At 36.8% G+C, this 22,457-nt stretch overlaps 3 protein-coding genes across 3 annotated transcripts; 1 reads left to right on the forward strand and 2 right to left on the reverse strand.

Annotated features, from left to right (window-relative positions):
- Positions 1–9,758: 9,758 nt before the first annotated feature.
- Positions 9,759–11,119, reverse strand: LOC132200802 (forkhead box protein D4-like). Its single transcript, XM_059626534.1, has 2 exons — positions 10,257–11,119; positions 9,759–10,076 (listed from the first exon to the last, which is right to left on the reverse strand). The coding sequence occupies exon 1, from the start codon at positions 11,082–11,084 to the stop codon at positions 10,260–10,262; it is 825 nt and encodes a 274-aa protein (XP_059482517.1). The 5' UTR covers positions 11,085–11,119; the 3' UTR covers positions 9,759–10,076; positions 10,257–10,259.
- A 3,758-nt stretch (positions 11,120–14,877) lies between these two features.
- LOC132201119 (ankyrin repeat and KH domain-containing protein 1-like) lies at positions 14,878–16,685 on the reverse strand. The gene is made up of 4 exons (XM_059627047.1): positions 16,356–16,685; positions 15,916–16,147; positions 15,290–15,569; positions 14,878–15,229 (listed from the first exon to the last, which is right to left on the reverse strand). Exons 1-4 carry the CDS (start codon positions 16,593–16,595, stop codon positions 14,923–14,925), a joined length of 1,059 nt encoding a protein of 352 aa, XP_059483030.1. The 5' UTR covers positions 16,596–16,685; the 3' UTR covers positions 14,878–14,922.
- A 3,241-nt stretch (positions 16,686–19,926) lies between these two features.
- On the forward strand, positions 19,927–22,171 carry LOC132200255 (lipase member I-like). The gene is made up of 7 exons (XM_059625587.1): positions 19,927–20,075; positions 20,134–20,215; positions 20,684–20,823; positions 20,876–21,124; positions 21,536–21,727; positions 21,783–21,936; positions 21,995–22,171. Exons 1-7 carry the CDS (start codon positions 20,027–20,029, stop codon positions 22,050–22,052), a joined length of 924 nt encoding a protein of 307 aa, XP_059481570.1. The 5' UTR covers positions 19,927–20,026; the 3' UTR covers positions 22,053–22,171.
- Positions 22,172–22,457: the final 286 nt, after the last annotated feature.

Raw genomic sequence — 22,457 nt, forward strand, 5'->3', positions numbered from 1 at the left:
AATTTGCTACCACACTGTGGTACCACAATTTGGTACCACAATTTGCTACCACACTGTGGTACCACAATTTGGTACCACAATTTGCTACCACACTGTGGTACCACAATTTGCTACCACACTGTGGTACCACAATTTGCTAGCCCAATGTGGTACCACAAGTTGCTACCACACTTTGGTACCACAATTTGCTACCACACTGTGGTACCAAAATTTGCTACTTCAATGTGGTAACAAAATTTCTTAACGCAATTTGAGATAATAAAATTTCATCATCAATTTTAATGGCAAACTCAAACACTCTGTGGTACCACAATTTGCTACCACACTGTGGTACCACAATTTGCTACCACACTGTGGTACCACAATTTGCTACCACACTGTGGTACCACAATTTGCTACCACACTGTGGTACCACAATTTGCTACCACACTGTGGTACCACAATTTGCTACCACACTGTGGTACCACAATTTGCTACCACACTGTGGTACCACAATTTGCTACCACACTGTGGTACCACAATTTGCTACCAAAATGTGGAACCACAATTTGCTACCACACTGTGGTACCACAAGTTGCTACCACACTGTGGTACCACAATTTGCTACCACACTGTGGTACCACAATTTGCTACCACACTGTGGTACCTCAATTTGCTACCACACTGTGGTACCTCAATTTGCTACCACACTGTGGTACCACAATTTGGTACCACAATTTGCTACCACACTGTGGTACCAAAATTTGCTACTTCAATGTGGTAACAAAATTTCTTAACGCAATTTGAGATAATAAAATTTCATCATCAATTTTAATGGCAAACTCTAACACTCTGTGGTACCACAATTTGCTACCACACTGTGGTACCTCAATTTGCTACCACACTGTGGTACCACAATTTGCTACGTCAATGTGGTAACAAAATTTCTTAACACAATTTGAGATAATAAAATTTCATCATCGATTTAAATGGCAAACTCAAACACTCTGTGGTACCACAATGTGATACCAAAATTTGTTATCGCAATTTCGTACCAAATTTGAGATAATAAATAATTTCATCATTTATTTTAATGGCAAACTTTAAACCTTCTTTTGGGGGGTGAAAAATGCATTTCAGCAGCTAATAATTTAATTCTGGGCTTCTACTTCAGGATCCTAATTGACATGCCAAATTTGATCAAAATCGCAGTCAGGCACCTAAAAATGTTCCCTTGTTAGATGAAGAGATCTTTAAATGTTTCTGAGCAAAAAAAAAAAAAAAAATTAAATAAGCAATTTCAAATTATGTTGGATTTTTGTGTTAGTTTCGGATGTCAATTTTGCCCTCACTTCCATGATCCTCACAAAATTCTGATTTGAAAAAGTTTTTCGATCGTTGCAATTGGCCAAAATTTAAAACGTTCGCGAGCATGTTGACGATCTTTTAATAACCCGCTGATTTGATTTTAGCGCGGGTCAAATGTTTGTCCCGTTGAGGGGGCTAAGCAAAGTTATCCCCACTGACTTGGGGACAAAAAATTTGAAGGCGGGATAAAAAATATTTAACCTGGGACAGTGGTTAAATTTTTTCCCTTTGGATTTATCCCAGGATATCTTTTATCCCGGTAGAGCTAAGTCTATTGAATCTCCCCCATTATTTTGAAACAAAATTCAGCGTTTTACAAAATAGGAAGTGTCTGTATAAAAAAAAATGAATATAATCATCTTGTAAATCTGTTTTTGAGTATTTCAAATGTGTGTTGGAGATGACGTTGCGTGCACAAGGATTTGAGGGCTGCTGGATATTTGATGCGATCCATGTGTGCGGTTGTGCGCACCGTGAGATAGAGAGCAGAGAGAACCGCCGCTGGAAAAAGGAACTTGCCTCTCTCTTTCTCGCTAGACTGCCTGGCTCCCTGTTATTATTATTATTGCTGTCGGCCGCCGCGAGAGAAGAAAAAAGGCCGCCTGGCAGCCAACTCGCTCTCTCGCGGCGCAGCTACACGATAACATTATTTGAAGCAAAGCAAATGATTTGAGCGAAGATGCTAATTGACAGATTATGTCAGAGGCACACACATGTCACTCACTGCGCATAATAAGTCATTAGCGCGAGGTGAGACCCCACACATTGAAGAGAGCGACTTTTGAATCTCTCTCGGCAATAAAAAGAGCTGCGGAGAGGCGCGCGCGCTGCCACCACAGATCTATTTCAAGCTCCCTCAAATTTATACCGACTCGTTTGTCGCGGCTTTCCGCAGAAGTGAAACTGGAGTTAATTAATATTCGCCCAGATGGGAAGTCAAATGGACCCAGCAGCCACTCCTCGCGCCGCGAACTGCCTCATTTGCCACTTTTCCTTCACCTCATCAATTCACCAAGAGTTAAGGATTAAAATTTCGATCATTAGTAAATCAAAACATGCGAAATTGAAATTATAGTTTCCCAAACTTCTGTTCTCACATTAAGAAAAACACAATTTGAAATAACTAAATTTGGGGCAATTTTACATTGTAATCATTTCTAAAAAATAAAAATAAATATAATATATTATATTTATTCATATTTATATATAATTTTATTTAATAGAACAAAAATGTTAGATGAATCAAATACTTTAAAATTAAATTTTAATCAAAATTCTACTTTTCAGGATTAAAATTATTTAAGACACGTTATCAAAGATCAGCCGTTAAATGATTAGGATTGATAATATCTTGTGTAGTTGGTGGAGTGGAATTAATTCCGTTCAACTAAAACGCATCGGATCAAATTTATCGAGGGGTAATAATTTGTTTCCAAACACAAATCATATATTTACTCTCTCGTCGCAAACTCTCTTGAAGGAAAATATTGTTGTTTGGGGATAAACTTTTTCGTCTATATTCTTGTCTATGTGCAGGACGCGGCGCGCGGGGATTTTAAGCCCTTTTCCCCATTGGTTCACCCCTGAGCAATAATCCCTGCAACAATCGGACCGACTGCACCATATTTGCGCAGGCTGCAACGCATAGTGCGCGATCAAAAACGTTTATATGCGGTGCAACAAAAAGTTATAATACTAAACGATAAAGAAGAAGCCGCCCCTATAATGCTCGCAGGTAAAATGAAATGGGAAGTGCGCGGAAAAAAGGGCGGCTCAGCCCCGTAATGAATGACAATTGAGTGCCGCCGAGGTTATTAAAAGCAGCTGCCCCAGACCAAAACATTCATTGCTCGCGCGCCCCTCAATGAGAGCACAAATGTTTGTCCATTTCCACGTACATAATATATATCCGCTAGCTGCTTCAGTTAATACAACAGGCACTCGTTTAACTATAAACACCCCTAGACCAACACGTTTGCATTTATCAAAAAACTTCAGCCACAAAAGAACATTATTTTAAATCTTTATTTGGAAGTTTATAGCAGGGTTGATATCTAATATTAGCAGGATAAAAATATTTAACAGACATGAATATATTTTGATTATTTCTCCAATGGAGTTTGTCATTTTAGAAGCAGAAGACTAGGTCTTTGGAAATTCAATATTTTGTCACATAAATTTTTGCTGAGAAATGCAACTTCTCGCTTTTGTTTAAATTTGATTCACTTTGATGCGCCGCGATAGAATATGACAATAAACAGCAATATTTTACTCAGAAATAATTAAATTTTATCCAATATGGAGTTTGTCCTTTTTGAGAAGCAGTAGACCATTCTTCTGTTTAATTTAAGATGTAAATGTGCAACGTTCTGTGAAAAGATTTAGCTGAAAATGGATTGACGCTTTTTCTTTGATGAGACGGACATCCATGAGAGATAGAGTGTGAAACAGCTTTATTAGGACCCGATACCCGCTTGTTGAGAAATTTATATTAAAAAAATATTGGAAAAATGTTTCCACTGCTATTTTAGTTGCGTATGTGAAAATTCTAGATAATTGTGTACGATTTTTTTATATTTACTGCGATCTCACGTGTTAACACCATTAAGCATTTGGAAATTATTATTTTTAGTGCGAGCGTAATAATTTGTGTATTTCCATGTGAAAGATAAACGGAGCGAGCAAATATTTATGAACGCTCTGCGGCGGCGGCGTGTATTATATTTAATAATTTTACAGCCCGCAGCAGTTTTTTCACACAACGCGTGTTTATTTATTTTGCACGACGCGCATCAGCCGCGTACATATTAAAGTAATAAAGTTGTTAGGAATTATATTATTGTTGTTGGCGAATGCAGCACCCACTGCTGAAATAGAAAGAAGAATTGCCGCGGCTTTGCGTCGCCCATATTTGTGCTCCAGATTGTTATGACAAAGGCTCTAGTTGTATTAGAGTGTATAAAATGTGCGCGCGCGATAACGAGTTTTATTATATAAGAGAGGAAGAAGAAGGATTTAATGCCTAAGAAAACACACAATAAGGCTGTGCGGCTGTTTAGCGCAGCCACACCTTGTTTATGTTCACTATTAACTCCTTAAGCCATAAAAGCACAACACGCATTATTACAATATTTATGCAACCTATTTCTTATCGCGAATGGAAACCATAACCCTCCCTTAAAGCACCGCCGCACAATCTAACACTCTACTTTTTATTGCAGAGAGTCTTTCAACCTGTGGTGCATCGCAAAAGTATCTGTTTTTCAAAAAGTTGACTCACTTAAATCTGGTTAAAAGATTCCAAATTTTGTATTCGGGTGGTCAAGATTAGTTGAAAAAAATGCACGTTTAATTTCAAGTATATTATAATTTGGATAATTTGAGCGATATGAGCTAAAGATTTAAAAAAGTTCACCACAACCCAATTGCCTATGCAACCCGCAGAACAAAATATAATGTAAATCATTGAAAATACTGCTAAAATTAGAATTGAAAATAATAACTTTCATTCATTGAAAATAATTTAATAAATATAAAAATTTAAGTTCATTTTCCTCTTTTCTGCGCTGCTCATGCAATCATGTGCCATGGAAATGATAGATAACATCACGCTGGATCGAATATTGATTTTGATATAGTATGGTCTCATTCTCATACCTAGCACCGTCGAAAAGTTAAAAAAATTAATGTTATTAAATAAATATTTAATTTTATTCAATGTTGTTATTTTAAATAGGAATTACGCAAAGTATTCCATCCATCGAGACTAATTTTATCACGCTGATCAATCAAATGGTGATGGTCTCATGGTCCTAATATACCTAGAGCGCAAAGTTAAAAAATTATTCATATTTTAAATGAATAATCAATTTCATCATTTTTTTTTTTTTTTTTTTTTTTAGAGTTTTTGTCTCAATTGATATTGTAATTGGTGTTTTGCTACCTTCATTCAAATTTATATCCAAGGAAAAAATTTATCGAAGAAATTTGATTTTAAATTTTAAAATTATAGCAAAGAAAACCGAAATTTCTGGTGTTCACAAAATATTATATTCGATTTTGTTTTCAGACTTAAAATTTGATTTCTTTTGGGTTTTTTATTTTAACTATTTCTACACAGCTCTGTTTTATACACCGGCAATTAAAGCATTAAATAACTCTAGCGCAGCTATTTTGAGGCTTATTTTCAATAGTGAAGGCGGCACCACAAACACGCGCAGCTCCTAATCCGAGCAGACTTTATTTAACCCAAATTTACACCTCGGCGGAATTCCACGAAATTTGTGCTGCGACATCTCACGCGGCCATGGCGGCGCACGCGGCAATAGAAATAAAAAAAGTTACAGAGATTCCAGCAGATTGTTTACCCTGGCTGGGTAATTTGTTGTCCCAACAGCTTCGCGTCTAATAGATAAACAAATTAGAGCAATAAAATTTGCCGCGCGTCTTATCGCTGCAGTTGGGGAAAAACTATAAAATTATTTTTTTTCTCTAGTCGGTTTGTTTTGAAAGCCATTTGGTTTTATATAAATTCGAGATTTCCCAGAAAAATCATCTCGCCCAGCAGCAGATTTGGAGCGTGTATTAGCAACACATGAAATAACATCGCATCCATCTTTCATCTGGCATTTACACTCGACTTGATGGTTGCAAGGAAACAAGCTCGGCTGAGCCGTTTGATCTGCCGCCACCACCACCACTGCAGGGACATAGAGAATTATTATACCAGTTCCTGCGCACGGCTCTCTCAGAGTAAACAAAACGCCTGCTTTCGTCGTTTTTCCTTCTGGAAAATTAATTCCAAAGATTAGAGAAATACGAACTAAATTCACCCCTGCAAAATTACCCAAATTTTTCATTTAGTCATGTTTTTAAGGCCTAAATTTTATGAAAAGAGACGTTCAAATGTATATAATTTTATAAAAATTTCAGCCTTATTTATCGAGAAAACACAATCTCCCTTCTGGAAGTTTCTTGGTTTTTTTTCTTTAAGTATTTAAAGACGACTCTGATTTTCGGAGAAGAAAAATCATCACTTCAAATTCAAATTTCACTATTACCCTATAAAATATATTTTTTTTCAAGATTCTAATTTAATTTGTACTATAATGTAATAACCATATTTTATCTCTTCCAACATCAACCTAAAACAATGAAAAATCCTAAATATTTTAAGCTTACTTTCTGTGTCTCAAAATATTCAAACATTTTTTTATCATTCACTCTCTGTAAATGTCTGCGATCGGTTTAGTTTCACATAATCAAAACCCAAACATGACCAAAGTTGCCAAATTGCCAAAATTATTTGTTGTGGGATTTGTATGCATTGAATTGAAACTTTATTATCTTCTATATATTGATTTCTCATTGAAGTTTGCATATATTTAATTTTTTTTCTTTACAAAGTCTGAAAGAGATAGCATAATGTTTTTGACAAAATTTGCTACCAATAATTTATATAAAAAAGAATTATAAAAATGAAAAATATAATATTGTTAATTTGTTTTTCCATGTCAAAATGTATCCATTTTTTTATAATTAGTACATATCATTTTTCAACTCTCCATTTTCTAGGATTTTCACTCAAACATTTTTAAAATTTTCCATTTCAAAAATAATATGGTTAAAATCGGATATATCCAAGTTTGAATATTTATTGAGATTCGCTGCTGATTGAAATGCCATTTTCTTCCTAAGCTTCAGTGTGTGATTTATATTATTCAATAATCACAACTGTATATCGCAAGTTGTTTCGAAACAGTCATGTTGCCTTTCAAAACGACAAATTTATGGAAAGTATAATTTCAAAAATCACAAACAACCTACGTGCGAAGCGCGTATATTTTATTAATAAATCTCTGGGCAAACACAATTTATTTTTCAGCTGGAAACGCAATGAAAATTTATGCGCGACGTGTGTTTTGCTCCATTTCGGCGCAAAAGCTGCGCATCCTTTTTGTATAATATTTCCTTATCGCTGCAGCGAACCTGCTTGAGAGAGATGATAACCTTTGACACATTTGGTGCGCAACTAAAATTGTCAAACAGTTAATTTCTCACCATAATTTACGCACGCCGAGAGCACACACTCGTCTTCTCGTGTTTTTTCACCCAAAAGCAAATTTATACACCCGCCGTATCTTGGAAACTGCAGCGGGCAAAAGTGACACGCCGAGCGAGATTGCCTAACCGAAAAGTAAAGTACACACTCGCCGCGCCACCAAAATGAGAAGAGCAATATTTTTCTTTCCCACAGTCCACAGAGAGCCTCAAAATAATTTGATACAACTTACATTTCTGTTACACTTTTTTAGCAGCAAAATAAAATTGTACTTTTAGCAGATAAAAAATTTGGAAATGCCGATGTATGCGTTGATCTTTCTTAAATTTAACGGATTTTTAGAAATTTTAAAGTTTTATGCAAATGAAAATTATTTAAAATTATTTGCATAGATAAATAAAAAGGAAATTTAATTAAAAAAATATATCAATTAAACTGCGGTTAAATATTTTTCCAAAAATTTTTAAGATAATTAACCAAAGAAGATTTTTAATTAAGCATGCATTATTCATAATTAATAATTTGTGCGAAAGAAAACTTTTTAATCTCAAAATTTTCTTATCAACTTCATGCTCTTGAAAATTTAAACATATTTTTATCATGACAATTCAACTGATGTTTAATGAAGAAAAAAATCATATGATCATTTTGTTGAGAAATGATTGACTGATGTTTGAAATCGCATTTGATCCAAATGAAATGCCGAATGCACCCTTTGATCAGAAGAATCCAAGCACGCTCCACTCCGCGATGTCTCTCCTTTTTTATAACTCGCTGTCATTCTCCTCCCTCGACATCTCATGACGTAATTGACTGCGCAGCTTCCAGGTGCTGCAGCTTTTTATCGCACGTGAACCCTGCGCGAGATCTGACAAATAAAATTTTATTATACACAAGCGAGGGTGGTGTATGAGGGGGGCTGAGATCGGAGGAGCGTGAAAAGATCGCGGCGAAGTAAATAAGGCTTTTGGTCTAATTATCTAGTTAAACTGTTGCGCGCCCCGTCAACGGTAGCCGGAAAAATTAGCACAAAAGCAGGTTTGGGTGGTCTTTGAAAATATTATTGGGAAATGGGTCGCCAATAAGCTATTGTGCGGCAGCTGCGCGGCTGTCAGCGGCGAGAAAAGGCTATTTTGGCGCAGAGCAAAGATTATTCTTCGCCGACAATGGCTGCTGATTTGCTCCGTATATATAAAAATACACGCGCTCTTTTGTTGCGCACAAACAGCTCCCGACATGTGTGTGCACACTGTCCTGACAAATACATTTTTATTATAAACATCAAACTATAATATTTAAAATGTCCGTAAATATAGCATTTTTATTCTCTCTCGTCGAACGAAAGGAATTTTTAGGAATTTTTGACTATTTCGAGTTAATTGAAAAAAAGCTAAGGTTGTAAATTTGTGGCCCCTGCTTTGCATGTCCACATTCTCGGAATGACAAGGCGAAGCCCCACAAAGCGAGGGCTTAAGAAAGTAGCTTTTCTTACCACCGCTATACTCAACAAACAAAATTATTTCCGTTGGGGAATTACCATCCGACTGCGCCTCCTCGCCCCGTCCGTCCGTCGTGTGTGTTTTTTGTTCACATACACATAATATTATATGCAGCAGCGATACGCGTCAGTCTGTGTGCAGCGAAAAGGGAATCCTTTGAAGAACGAAAAACGCAATCATGAACTCAACACCCTCTTGCAATAACTACACACAAAAACAAATCCATAACTTGCAGACGATCAATAAAAGCTTCTCTGCAGCTCTATAGCAACGCAAAAATTACATAAATATGTTGAATAAAATGAATGAATTGTTAATGTGAAAATTAGTGGGATTAAAATTTTCCGTTATATTAACTAATAATTAAATTAAATCAAATCACGGCGTTTATTTTGAAAATTTAAAAGCCGAGTTGTATCTGCATCAAGACATATACAAAAAAGAAACTTAAAATCATCTATTTAATTTTGGTGAAAATGTAATAAAATAATGTATTATATAATTGTTTTCAATGTGTGTTAATGATATAAAAAGATAATTTTACTTTAAAATTAATATAAGCTTTATAAGTTTTCATTTTAATTGTTATAATTTTCTAAGATATTATCTACAAATATTTAAAAGCAACCTATAGAGTTATGTGACTAATAACCTACTGAGGTATGTATATGATTATCAAAAGTTATTTATATTTAAAAATTTTAATCTTATATTTTTATAACCTTTTCACAAATTGTCAAAACAAGCGTATTACAGACTTTTTTAATTGAATAATGCAGCCTTTTTTTCAATTTAATAATGTAAATATAAGTTTTTTGCCGGTTGCATATATATTACCTGAGTTTGCAGTGCAATTTATGATTCAAGCCAATTTGGTTGAATAATAGGAAATCTGCAACTTTTATGCATCTCTCTAATCTTTGTCATGGTTTTAATTGCAAAAGTGGAAAACACGCATTTCCTCATTTTAAAGCGTAATTTATTACAATATATTTTTTCATTTAAAATCTAACAGAGTTCATTTTGCGATATCACAGCAAATTATTAATTTCTTCGCACAACACTTCTTATTTTGAGTTCAAAGTCTTATCTTCCTCACTTTTGAACAGTTTCAATTTTAGAACTTAATTATCTTCAGCGTACATACCAAAGGATGAATTAAAGGAAACCTGGGAACAAAATTGCAAAATTAATTAAAAATTTTAGTTGCAAAGAAGGTTTGTTGACTGTCATTCTTTGCTTAAAGATATCACTCATAAATTCAGATATATTCAATTTGCTCTTTAATATCAATAAAAAAACCTGAAGAAGTTTTTATTGAAAATTTTATCAAAGCTCGTCTTTCTCACCTTTCAAAGTTGAAAGGAAGAAGTGGTGTCCGTCCTTCTCAGGTTGAGACCGAGACTGGTGAGGGGCGCGAAGGCGGATGCGTGCATCGAGGGGTTGGAGGCGGCGGGGGCGGTGGTGGTGAGGAGCGAGTCGATGGTGAAGCCGGACTTGAGGGCGGCGGCGGCCTTGTGCTGGTAGAGGGTGGGCACCGGCCTGAGGGGCGGCAGCGGCGGAGGCGGGCGGAGGCCGAAGAGGTGCGGCGGGGGCGGCGGGGGCAGGAAGGCGAAGGGCTGCAGGTGGTGCAGGAAGAAGTTGTGGACCGGGGGCTGGAGGTGGTGGTGGTGGTGGTGGCTCATCGGGGGCGGGTGGCGCTTGTAGCGCTTGCGGCGGCGCAGGAAGCTGCCGTTGTCGAACATGTCCTCGGCGTTGGGGTCGAGGGTCCAGTAGTTGCCCTTGCCGGGGTTGCCGGGCTCCCTGGGGATCTTGACGAAGCAGTCGTTGAGACTCAGGTTGTGGCGGATCGAGTTCTGCCACGCGGGGAACTTGTCGCGGTAGTACGGGAAGCGCGCCATGATGAAGTCGCAGATGCCGCTCAGGGTCAGCCGCTTGTGCGGACTCTGCAGGATGCCCATCGTGATCAGGGCGATGTACGAGTACGGCGGCTTCACGCTCTTGCCCCCTGCTTTCTCCTGCTGCAGCTTCCCATCCTGGCCATCCTCACCCTGCAGGCAACACCCTTCGTCCTCCTGCTCCGAAGAACTGTCCACGTTCACGTCCGAGTCGGACGAGTCTGCCGGGGGCGGCTCGACCGGGGGCGGCACGCCGCACGCTCGCCACTGCACGCTCATGGTCTGTCTGCTGCTCTTGTTGTCGTCGCCGCGCACTTGCCACCGGCATTGATTGGCCCCGCGTGCTGCGGACGACCGAGACCGCCGCCGCCGCCGACCAGGCCCCGCCTCCAGGGGTGAGTCTCAACCCACGGAGGCGGAGCTGCTCACGTTCACAAACAGCCGCATTAAGATAATTTTGCTATTTTTTATTCACAAACTGTTGTTTTTTTTCCTTATAAGTTGAATTAATATTTATATGATTTATATTTTATAATAATTTTATGCTATAATATGTAATCCATTTACTTAAATTAAATTTTTTTTGTTACAAAGACAAATAACAGGCATTACAAAAGTTTTAAAATTTACATCACATTTCATGTAAAAATTAATAATTAATTACCATTGATAATTTGCTATTTTTTAGTTTTTTAAATATTTAAATATCAATTGAAATTTAAACAAAAGAATTGTGCTATAATTTGGTTCAAATTGACTTTTCTCTCTAAAAATGTCTCCAATTTAAAGCTTCAAAGTGAAATTTAATTCACATTCTTAAATTTTATAACCACGTTGACTATTCCTACAGCTTTTAGAATATTTCCGGAATTGGGTATCGCATCACTTTTGAAAATGATTTCCAAGCACAGTATTATTTTGTATGTATGAGTAGCCTGCAGTGTGCTCTCTTGGTTTGATTTTTATGGGAAAGAACCGTCAGGGTGTTTACACAATAAAGACGAGGGAACCCTCATCATCTCGGCGGAGCGGCTCATTTTCTTGCTTTCATGAAAGAGGACCATCTGTGCAATGCTGCATATGATGAGAGCCACATGTTTGCTCTCCAGACTGCGTGGCTTCAGCGCGGCCCTTGTTATCCCGTGCATAGAAAAATCACCGCGTATAATTTGTTCTCTCCACTTCTCGCGCGCTCTTTGACTCACGCCGCTTATTAAACGAGAAAAATATTTTAATCACAAGCTGAGCACGGGTAATTGCCTGGCTCGCACGTTTCCTTCACACTCCCTCACACTTCCTCTTCGCATTAGCGGCTTCAACTAATTATTCAGCCTAATTGGAGCAAAAACTGTGATCTCCGCAGAAACATTTTACTCTTTTAAATCAGCTCTAAAATTCAAATCTTCAAATAAATAAAAAAAATACTGCTCTGCTGTATAATTTGCTTTCATTTCCCACCTCATTTTGTATAAATTCTCAATTAGAATAATTTTTTGTATACTTGAGGAATTTTCCCTCAACTTGGGAGGTAAGAAGCATCACAATCGTGCTATTTAATCGACCCCTTTTCATACCAAAAGTGTAACAAAATCGGATGAAACGCAACCCTTTCCTCTGTTATTGTGATGCGTATTCAGGCTGGGGAGCGCATTTTATTGTTATTGTGCCGATAAGTACAAAATACATATCTCGCGGCAATTCTCCCACGCATATCAAAAATACTCTCATTTTGCCTGTGGACATTTGAAGTAAAGTGCTGCGCTTTTGCACGATTGTTGATTGTGCGAGAGAGGAAAAAGCTTTAATAGTGCGTTGTTTGATGCAAGGCGCTCTACACAAGTTTTATGAAATGCATAAAATCTCTTGTGCTTTTTTAACTCAAACAAAAAAGAAGAGATATGCTAATTGTATACAAGTGACTAAAAAAACTATCCAAAGACGAACAAATAATCTATAAAATTTTAAAATTTAACTGACACATAAAAAAAAACGGAATATTATTATATATAGTTTTCCACTACTAAGTTTGACTAAGTTTATCAAAACTTGTGTGTATGGTCATTGCCGGTTTACATTTAATTTATCGTTAGACCACCCGCTATACATTTTAATACAAAATGTGTGTGTGTGCGTGTTTTAATTTTTTAATTTTTGATCAATATTTATCCCTCGTCTCAAGTTTGACAATTATTTTGAATCCATCTGATATTACTATATGATCATAAATGGATAATATATTTTCGCGGTCTATAGCCTACTATTAAATGCAAAAGCCCTTATTTGAATGAATCGGCCAGAGTCGGCGATTTTAATTACAGACCGATCGAGGGGATTAGTGAGCTGAGCTCAAACTAGGGCCTCCGCACCGACTGCACGCGCGTTAGCTTCTGTAAACAAAGGGCGCGCGTTTGAAGCCGAGAGAGTGTTTTATGGGAGGTTGAACACCTTCGCTCGCGGCCTTTGAAATTCGCAGCAGGGATTTGATTCGAGGGGCAATCAGCGCACCCCCCTGGTCCCCTCTCTGCACGTCAATTACGCGCCCATTTGCGTCCCTAATTCGGATTAATGTGTGAAAACTGCACCCTGTTCAAACATTGTTTTATACTTACATATTCGCGGTGCGGACGGGCAGCTCTCACGAGAAACCACTCAAGCTTTCGATTTTGAAACACGCAAGGGACATATCAAGTGCTCGAGTAGACAGTTTTGATTGTAATAACTTGTGCCTATACAAGATCCTTGTTCTGAGGGGCACATCTGCCACTCTTCAGCGGGTCATGAATAAAACTTGCGGAAATATTATCAAAAGCAGCTCGCTATGGGGCTCGGAATAATATCACATTTTTTTTTCAGTGATTTGTAAAAAATATTTATGAACGAAATCATAAAAAGTATAATTGTGAAAGATGTGAATTAAAGTGTTTTCAGTGGAAACGATTGGGTTTTTAAAGATTTGAGATTGAATCCAAAATTAAAACGCACAAAAATATTTCATGTTGCAATGCTATTAAAATTGCCATTAAATTAATTAATTTTCGCAACATATTTTAGATATGTTTAAGGCAAATTATAATATAATATTAATTAATAATACAAATAATATTTACGGGGGCACAATAAAAACTAATATAAAAAGTTGTTTTAATTTAATTAACAAACTTTTTCATAATATTAATACAAATTTTATTTATTTTGACAAAAACCACATAACTCGATATAAAATATTATTTAATTTTTTGTATACAATATTAATTGAAATTTCATTTATTTTGGCAAAAGCAGCTTCATTTAAATAATTAATTTTAATTTTCATTGACTGGGTTAAGGTGAGCCAAAAGTTTCTAGATTCGGTTGTTGCATTATAATTTTTATTTTAAAGAGGACTCGCTCTTCCTTTTTTTTTTAATATTCCAGACTCCCTTTGGTGCGAGTGCGAGCTTAAGTATGCAAAGTGTTTTGATGCGTCGCCACTACTTTGAACGTGCTGGTAATTGCGCTCCATCAAGGCATAATTTGCCCGGCGATTGTTTCGCGTGCAGAAAAGTATTAAAGCGATGTTCAAAAAGCAGGCTGTTTTCATCATTTCGGCTGCTGTTTTGTTGACGGTTTCCTTTGATCAGCCGTAAGCAAAGAGAGACGGAAAAGAGAAAATATTTGTGGAAGCTCTGCATTTCGTGTGTGCTTAGCGAGAGAGAGATGCGGGCGTAGGCTTTTATGTCCACATCCATCCTCTCTGATATTGCAGCAGCCAAAGACAATCAAGAAAGCCTTTTGAACATTCATTCTCTCTTGCTCAGCCCACCCGCCCGCTTCACTCTCCGCAAATTTCTAATATTCTCTTCCGTCTCTTTGGTAAGCTCCTTCGAGTGCCTTCTGGAATTAAACTCGAAATTGAATATCCGGATAGTTGACCGATCCGTCAGCTTTTCCACAAACATTTTTTCCCTTTTATTCCAAACTGCCAAAAGCTCTCATCAAAAATTTGTAGTTTTTGCAGAATTTCAGAAAAATGAATTACCATCACTATTATAATTTCATAGTTTTTAAAAGATTTAAAAAAGTTGACATTGAATTTGGAGTATTTTTTTTTATTTCCTATTTTAAACAAAAATTGGTTTCAATTGACATCACTGAATCGCAAATAGTCTTTCAGTTCGTTGGGAATCAACAACTGCGGGACGCTCTTGAGAAATTTGTGCTCAAAAAAGTTCAACAGTTTGATGCGGCACAACTGCTTGAGCTGCATCGGGCGAGACCGCAGCCTGAAAATTCGGTAGATGAGCAATTTGGTGAACTCGTTCGTTTGCAGCTTTTCCATTTTCTTCCACGCGTTCTTGTCGTGTTTGTCGCACTTCCAGAAGTTGAATCCGAACTCGTACAAAATGTTGAGCATCCTCACGTTTACCTCCAACGAATTTTCATTCCTTGAAAAATTTCATTATAATTTATAATAATAATTTTTTCCTATTAGCGGATATAGTTACCGGAAAATGATTCCCAAAAGGGTGAAGTTGCAGTGGATGACGGTGCTGAGCTCGGGGTAGAGAGTGATTTTGCAGAGCTCCTTGAGTGCGCCGTACAGACAAAGGGAGCGCACCGTCTCCAGCTGACCCTCGGCGATCGCGAACTGCATATGTTTGTACAGCACGTTGTGTTTGTCAAAGTGGGAGTGGCCGGTGAGGGTGGCGCCGTGTGCCAGCAGGTCAGTCACGATTGATTGGTGGCCAAGCTCGACGGCCAGATAAACGCAAGGTATCACATCATCTGCGACGTTGAAAAACTTCATTAATTAAATGGACGAAAGCATAAAAAAGTAGGATTTTTTAAATAAATATTTCAAATATTTATTAAAAGAGAAATTATAATATTTAAATTTTAAAAAGTGTGTTTGTTAGATTATTTTATCATAAAAGGGATTTGTTTGGAGTACTTTTGCTCTATCAAAAGTTTTTGCCCCCCTTCCGAATTGAAGGTAGGCAACTTGCTTCATTGTGCTGCAGAGCAAATTGCATAAAACTTATACAACTTTTTTACTTTTTCTTTATTAGGCACATTTTTTAAAGATAATAAGGAGAATCTAATTTCTAAAGTTTTTTTATGTTTAAATCACCGTTTCTTTCTGTTCCAGAATTGGGTCTTGCCCCGTGTTCAAGGAGGAGCCTGACAGTCTGAGCGTTTCCGTGTTTCACAGCTTTGACCAGCGGAGTTTCGTGGGTGAGCGAACTTTTTACGTTTATTCCAGAGGCGTCGCTTGCAAGCAGCATGTGAGCTATATCTGGAGTTGAGCGGGTGACGGAACACGAGAGGGCGCTTTCGCCCAGCGTTTCGTACTCTTGGTTCACCTGCAAAACAAAATTTTAGTACATAACTTCTCAAACCAACACAATCAAATAATTTTTAAATCGAAAATTAAAAAAAAAATTGAAATGATTAAAATAAGCCCATTTAAGAGTTGAAAATTTAAAAAATTTAAATTTTAAATGAGACAAATCGGAATTTTGGAAATATTTTTGATTTTGTGCTAGAATTGTTTTGGTTAATTTGTTTCACCTCGGCACCGCATTCGAGGAGAAAAGCGACGCACCTGGGGTGCTCCTTGATGACCGCGTGCAGCAGGGGCGGGCAACACTGGCCGCCGTAGCCGTCCAGCAGGCGCGGGTCTTCCCGCAGCTCTCGCGCGATTCGCGCCAGGTCCTCGTCGGTGCAACTGCAGTCAAAGTGCACCGACACGTGCCTCCTCTCCACCTGCCGCAACTCCTCCTCTGCACCATCCCTATTCTCTTCCTCCATTCAGAGAAATTCAAAGAAAAACTGAACAAACTCCTCGCCCCGCGATTTGGATTAAACGACTGAAAGAAAAGCAAGTTGCGTTTAACAGCGTCGGCTCGTTTTTTAACAAGGGTATTTTGCGCCGGCGACAAAGACGATTGTGAACGAGAAGCGGGTGCATTCACCAGAGCAGGGTTAAAAATAGTCGCCGGCGCGGGTACAAAATTAAATTAGGCTGTGATTCTTTAGACCCGCGACTCGGACTCCGCGCGCTATCTACATTTCGGTGACTACAATAGTAAAAAAAGGCAAAACTGAAATATTAAATTGAGATTGCTCGATATATTAAAGATATTCTGCATTTTTTCAATAAAAAAGATACAATTTGTGGAAATAAATTAAATATATAAATTCGACTTCATCTCTTTAATTGTATACATTATAGGTTGTTCCAGGTGGAGTTGATTTTTTTTTAATTTGAGCTTGATTTACAGGTAAATATAAAAAAAAATATCTTTATTTTATGCCTTTTTCACACAAAGTTTAAATTTTTTATTTGTTATTTGTGTCTACCGGCCATTAATTCACGATTTGTTTCGATTTTTTACTATATTTTTACTACGTAAAATAAAAAATTAATGAAATTTAAATATCAATCAAAGACTCTAATTGTTCAATCAATTTTCCAGTTATATAAAGTTAGCTACTTGAACCAAAATAAAGCAATTTACTTGATATTTTGGTTCTGATTCCAGAATGAGCCTGAGCAATAAATAAAATTTAAAGAGGAAGTGTAAAAATTTACAAAAAGATGTGTTATTTTCTCGTGAATAATTAGATTTATTCAATGGTGTTTAAAATCAATCTGCTCAAAATCTTGCGACAAAAATTTCGTATCTTTTTTGGGCACGCTTTTCTGACCCTAAAAACGGACGGCGAAGGTTTGAACAATTTAAACTGGGAAGTGACTACTGGGGAGATGTTTCGGTTGTTTTGTTTGGCTGCAAAAGAGGGGCGCTTTGCAAAAATCTTCTCCTCCACCCGCAACACAAATAATGGCGTAATTCCTTAATATCCTCGTTACACACTCGTCAGAGAGAGACGAAACGAGCAAGAAAAGCAGGGAATTTTCGTATTGTTAAGAAAATAGAGCGCGGCGGACGCGAGCACGTCTGTGGCTCTCTCTTGTTAGAGAAACATTGTTCTTGGCTGAGTGCATCGCCGTCGTGGGGGGAGAAAAGCAAAATGGCAAAGCGCGCTCGAGTGCCCACTTTTTTTCTGAATGCGCGCACCGCGTTTTCGCACAAAAAGGCTGCAAATTACGCTGCTCCCTTCCTCATTTGAGTCGCTATTGTGCCTCGAGAGCTTTTATCTCGCAAATTGAACGACGAATTTTGTTAATACTCGCGGCGGCAGACTCGGGCTGTTATACACGACATTAACTTTGCAAATTGCGTCTGCAAATTACGCGAGCACGGAGATAATTTCAACGACACGCTGTATTTTAATTTGCAGCTTCACGTTTCTCTCCATTAATTTCAATTTGCAGAATTATTGCAACATTTAAAATTCCTAACATGCATTTCCATGAAAACCAAACTCGACATTAAATAGAAATTTCAATTGGAGTCATTTGAAGAAAAAAGGTTTTAAATAACATTTAATGCAAACCTACTTTCATCAAACTTCTATAATTAACTGCCAACGATTTATCCATTCTCTTTCCACCCCTGCAATATTATAATAATATCTTGAAACTTTTAATAATTTTATTTAGCTATTTCAAATACTTTTGAATTATATTAAACCTTAGACTTTGAAATTCTAGTCATAGAATTTAATCTTTTCGATTTTGTTATGGTATTTAGGATAAAAAGAGCATCAGAAATCAATTCAGTGCGGTCGAATCTGCGATGTAACAAGAATTAAATTTGGCAAAAGTTTATATTGTTTTTAATAGAAAAATATAGTTAATTTTAATTAACTTTCAAACATTTTTAATTTTGTTCCGGTTGCATTTAGGATAAAAAGAGCACCACCAATTAATTCAACGCGGTCAAATGATTCCATATTGAAAATTTAATTTTATAAATTTTGCTCCGCTTGTATATATGTATGTATATAGAATAAAAATAGCATCAGTAATCGCTTTGGCTTGAACACATTAGTCTAGATCAGTGAAAAAAGAATCAACTTTTACAAGTAATGTTTTTATTATTAAATGAAATTAAATATAAAAAGAAATTTCATTGCTAATGCTAAATATTCAAAATCACAAAATTAATAAAATGTACCGAATTTAATAAATTTTAAATTTTTTTTCTTCACATATAAAACCTTAATCGCAAATTTCTTCTAATTCCATTTGTTACAAAGCACAGCACATTTTTTGGATTGTTTTAACTTTGGTATTTCGGCTTACAATTTTTTAGTTAATGCTGAATTGATAATATTAATGTAGAAAATAATTTCTCTCTGTAATTCGCTATGTCAATCTACGCTCAATAACTGATTTTACACATTTTTTTTCTTTATCAGCAATTTTCTAACGCGTCATTGTTCTTTTATCACCAAGGCAGTTGCAAAAGCGTAATCGCGTTCAACGCAATGAAAGTCAGTCGGCCTTAGAGAGGAATAAAATAGCAAGATTGCTAGTGCGATTAGATTAAAAAGATTTAAGTTGGCGCGAATTATTTGCTTCTGGCGGCCAAGGAGATTAGCCAGGTGGATCCGTTTGTTTCGCGGTTAATGACGAAAAATCTAGAAGCGCGTGATATAAAAATTTCAAAACATGTTGACGCCGATGAGAAAATACGAAAATTCGACTTTGTAGGGAGACCACTAGAAACTCATCGCTTTATTGTGGCCGAGCAACATCTGCGCTTGGAATAGAAAAAAAACGCACAAATGGTCCCTGCTGTCGTGAGGGTCGTTAATATGAAAATGTAAAACGTCATCCATCGCATATAGCACAGTTTGGTGCGTACTTGAGGGCCACTTGTCGAACGCCGTGTTTGCCAGCGACACCCGTGTCTAATCTCAAGTGTCCTTATTATCAAAATTATGCTGTCAGACATTCAATCAAACTTGAAAAAGAAAACGAATCAGCTCACTTAACTAGATCATTACAATAATTTTACTGAAAAATAAATTATTCCCTTTTCATTTTTTTACAAAATATTTTTATTTGCTTTATTTTCTTTAATCATTTTCCTACTAAAGGTACTAAAACAGATTATGGCTATATTTTGAATTTCCCAATTTATTTTATTGTTTGTGGATTTTTTAAATAGTTGCTGCGTTCAAAAAGCAGCTACTGTGACCCCTGAATACTGTGTAATCTCAAGGGCCGCGATAATCAGCCCTCTCTCAACGTTACAAAAATTTCAAGTGCTGCACACCTCTCTCTTTTCTGTGAAGCAACAATAACGAACGCAATTCCATTATTAGCCATGCATCGGTTGGTGATCGCTCTGTCGCTCCTCCAAATCGTTCATGCGGGTAGGAAGCAAAATCCACCTCTTTCAGCCTTTCCATTGATCAAGATTTAAATTGGCAGGTCTATCAGCTCGCTTGATTGATGACTTGGAAAACTTTGAGCTCGACTTGCAGAATGACGTCAATTTTTTGCTTTACTCCAGGTATACAGCATAATATGTCACAAAATTTCGTCAGGAATTAATGTTGCAGCGTCACTAAATCGCGACCAAGCATTTTTTTTATATCAGAAGTTGCACATCAGAATAAATTAATGAATTTTCTGGACATTACTAAGCTACAGAAAAATTTACATTCTGCTTGCTAATCACTCATGTCATATGTTTTGTCGAAAATTAATCGGATTGGCTGGGCTAATTTTTATTTAATAGATAAAGAGAAATCTGCTGATAAAGAGGGTTTAGAAAACAACATCATAAATTAAAGGTTGATCAATATTGACATTTTTCTGTTTAATAAAATTATTCCGATTGAACGAAAACAGCAACAATTTGATTAATTCAATGATTATTCATTACTTTAATTCATCACCGATTATATCAAAATCACAAGCCATAGAAATTAAATTAAAATACATATATTAAATTTTTATTTTTTAATATATTATTTAGTTCGAACCCAGATGAGCCAGTTGAAATTTACGTCAATGATTTAAACGGCACGACTTTTGACGGATCAAAATGCATCAAAGTTTTGATCCACGGCTTTGGCAGCAACGGGTACCTCGATTGGATCAAGAACATGACTTCCCGTGAGAAAAAATAATGAAAAGTTATCGAACAAAAATAAAATTTAAAGTGCAGTTTTTATCGGCATTGAGGATTGCAACGTGATTTCGGTCGATTGGGCCAAAGCGGCGGCCAACCCGTTGTACAACGTGGCCAGGAGAAATACCAGACCCGTCGGAGAACACTTGGGAGACCTTTTGCTATTTCTGGCGGACAATTCTGGGGCTGATCTTTCCACGGTTCACTGTCTTGGCCACTCGCTAGGGGCGCATGTTTGCGGATACGCTGGGAAAGTCCTCGATGGACAAATCGGACGCATCACTGGTAAATACGTATTTACAGAATTATATAATTCGAACTGATAAAAAATTACAATGGTAAATTTTCGTTCGTCCATGTGAAAATCTATCACTTAAAAATGCTTTCCCTGCCAAAAGTATTTGAACCTCGGAGTCAAAATTAAATTGTTAAATATAATTTATTAAAATCAGGACTAAATTTTGTGGTACAAAATTCATTTTGGCAGTAACGCAGGTGAGCTTATAGTGGTGCGATATCTTGTTATCATGACTTCGAGATGAAAATACAAAAAATTATAAATGGGCATTTTTTTTAAATTTTTTACTATAATAAATAAAATATTATCATTTAACATAAAAAAATTAAATAATTAAAAGCCTGCAAAAAAGTTAAATATGTGGAAAATTTATCTACTGGTTTGTCTTTTTATTACAGGATTGGACCCAGCCCTGCCTCTTTTCAGTTTCGACAACGCCACAGAACGACTCGCCGACTCGGACGCACTTTTCGTGGACGTAATTCACACATGCGCTGGTCTTTTAGGGTTCGACCTGCCCATCGGTCACGTTGATTTCTATCCAAACGGCGGCGTCCACAAACAACCGGGCTGCGGCTTTGATCCAACCGGTGAGAAAATAAATAGCAAAAGTTAATCTGTTAAGTAATTTATTTTGATCTACAGCTTCCTGCAGCCATGAACGGTGCTGGGTGTTTTTCATGGAGTCGATCCAGTCGGACGAATTTCGAGCCGCCCAGTGCGATTCCTGGGACGACTTTTTGGCTGGCTTTTGTAACTCAACTCAGCAGGTGTCAATGGGATATCCAACCCCCAGCAAGTAAGCGCGCCGCTTAGGAATTTATTTCAACACAGAACTTATAAAATTATAAATTTAGCACGCGAGGCACCTTCTATTTAGCAACTGCAGATTTTCCACCTTTCGCTCTAGGATGATTTTCCGGAGGATTCCTGGAGGACTCTTCATTTTTTGAAATAAAATCACAAACCTCCAAGGCGCTAAATATTTGTAATGTTAAATATTTTTAATAATAAATAGAGAAAGTTGAGAAATATTTCGTAAAGTTCCAAATTTCTTTCCTTATCATTCACGCGATTTAAGACTAAAATTACTCCTTTTTCTTAAAAAATTTAAAATAAGTTATCATCTTCTAACCTATAACCAATATTTTCAATTAATTGAGGAATTGGTCTAGTTATTCCAAAATCCGTAATTTTATCATCAAAATCTGTTAAAATCTCTTTGATAAAATTTTGTAAAAATTTTTATGTAATTTTTTAAAAGATATTATTGATAATTACAAAGGTTGTTGCATTTCATATTGTAATTTTGATAAAATT

The sequence above is a fragment of the Neocloeon triangulifer genome, unplaced genomic scaffold (assembly GCF_031216515.1).
Source record: "Neocloeon triangulifer isolate White Clay Creek 2 clone unplaced genomic scaffold, ASM3121651v1 ptg000014l, whole genome shotgun sequence".
Lineage (NCBI taxonomy): Eukaryota > Metazoa > Arthropoda > Insecta > Ephemeroptera > Baetidae > Neocloeon > Neocloeon triangulifer.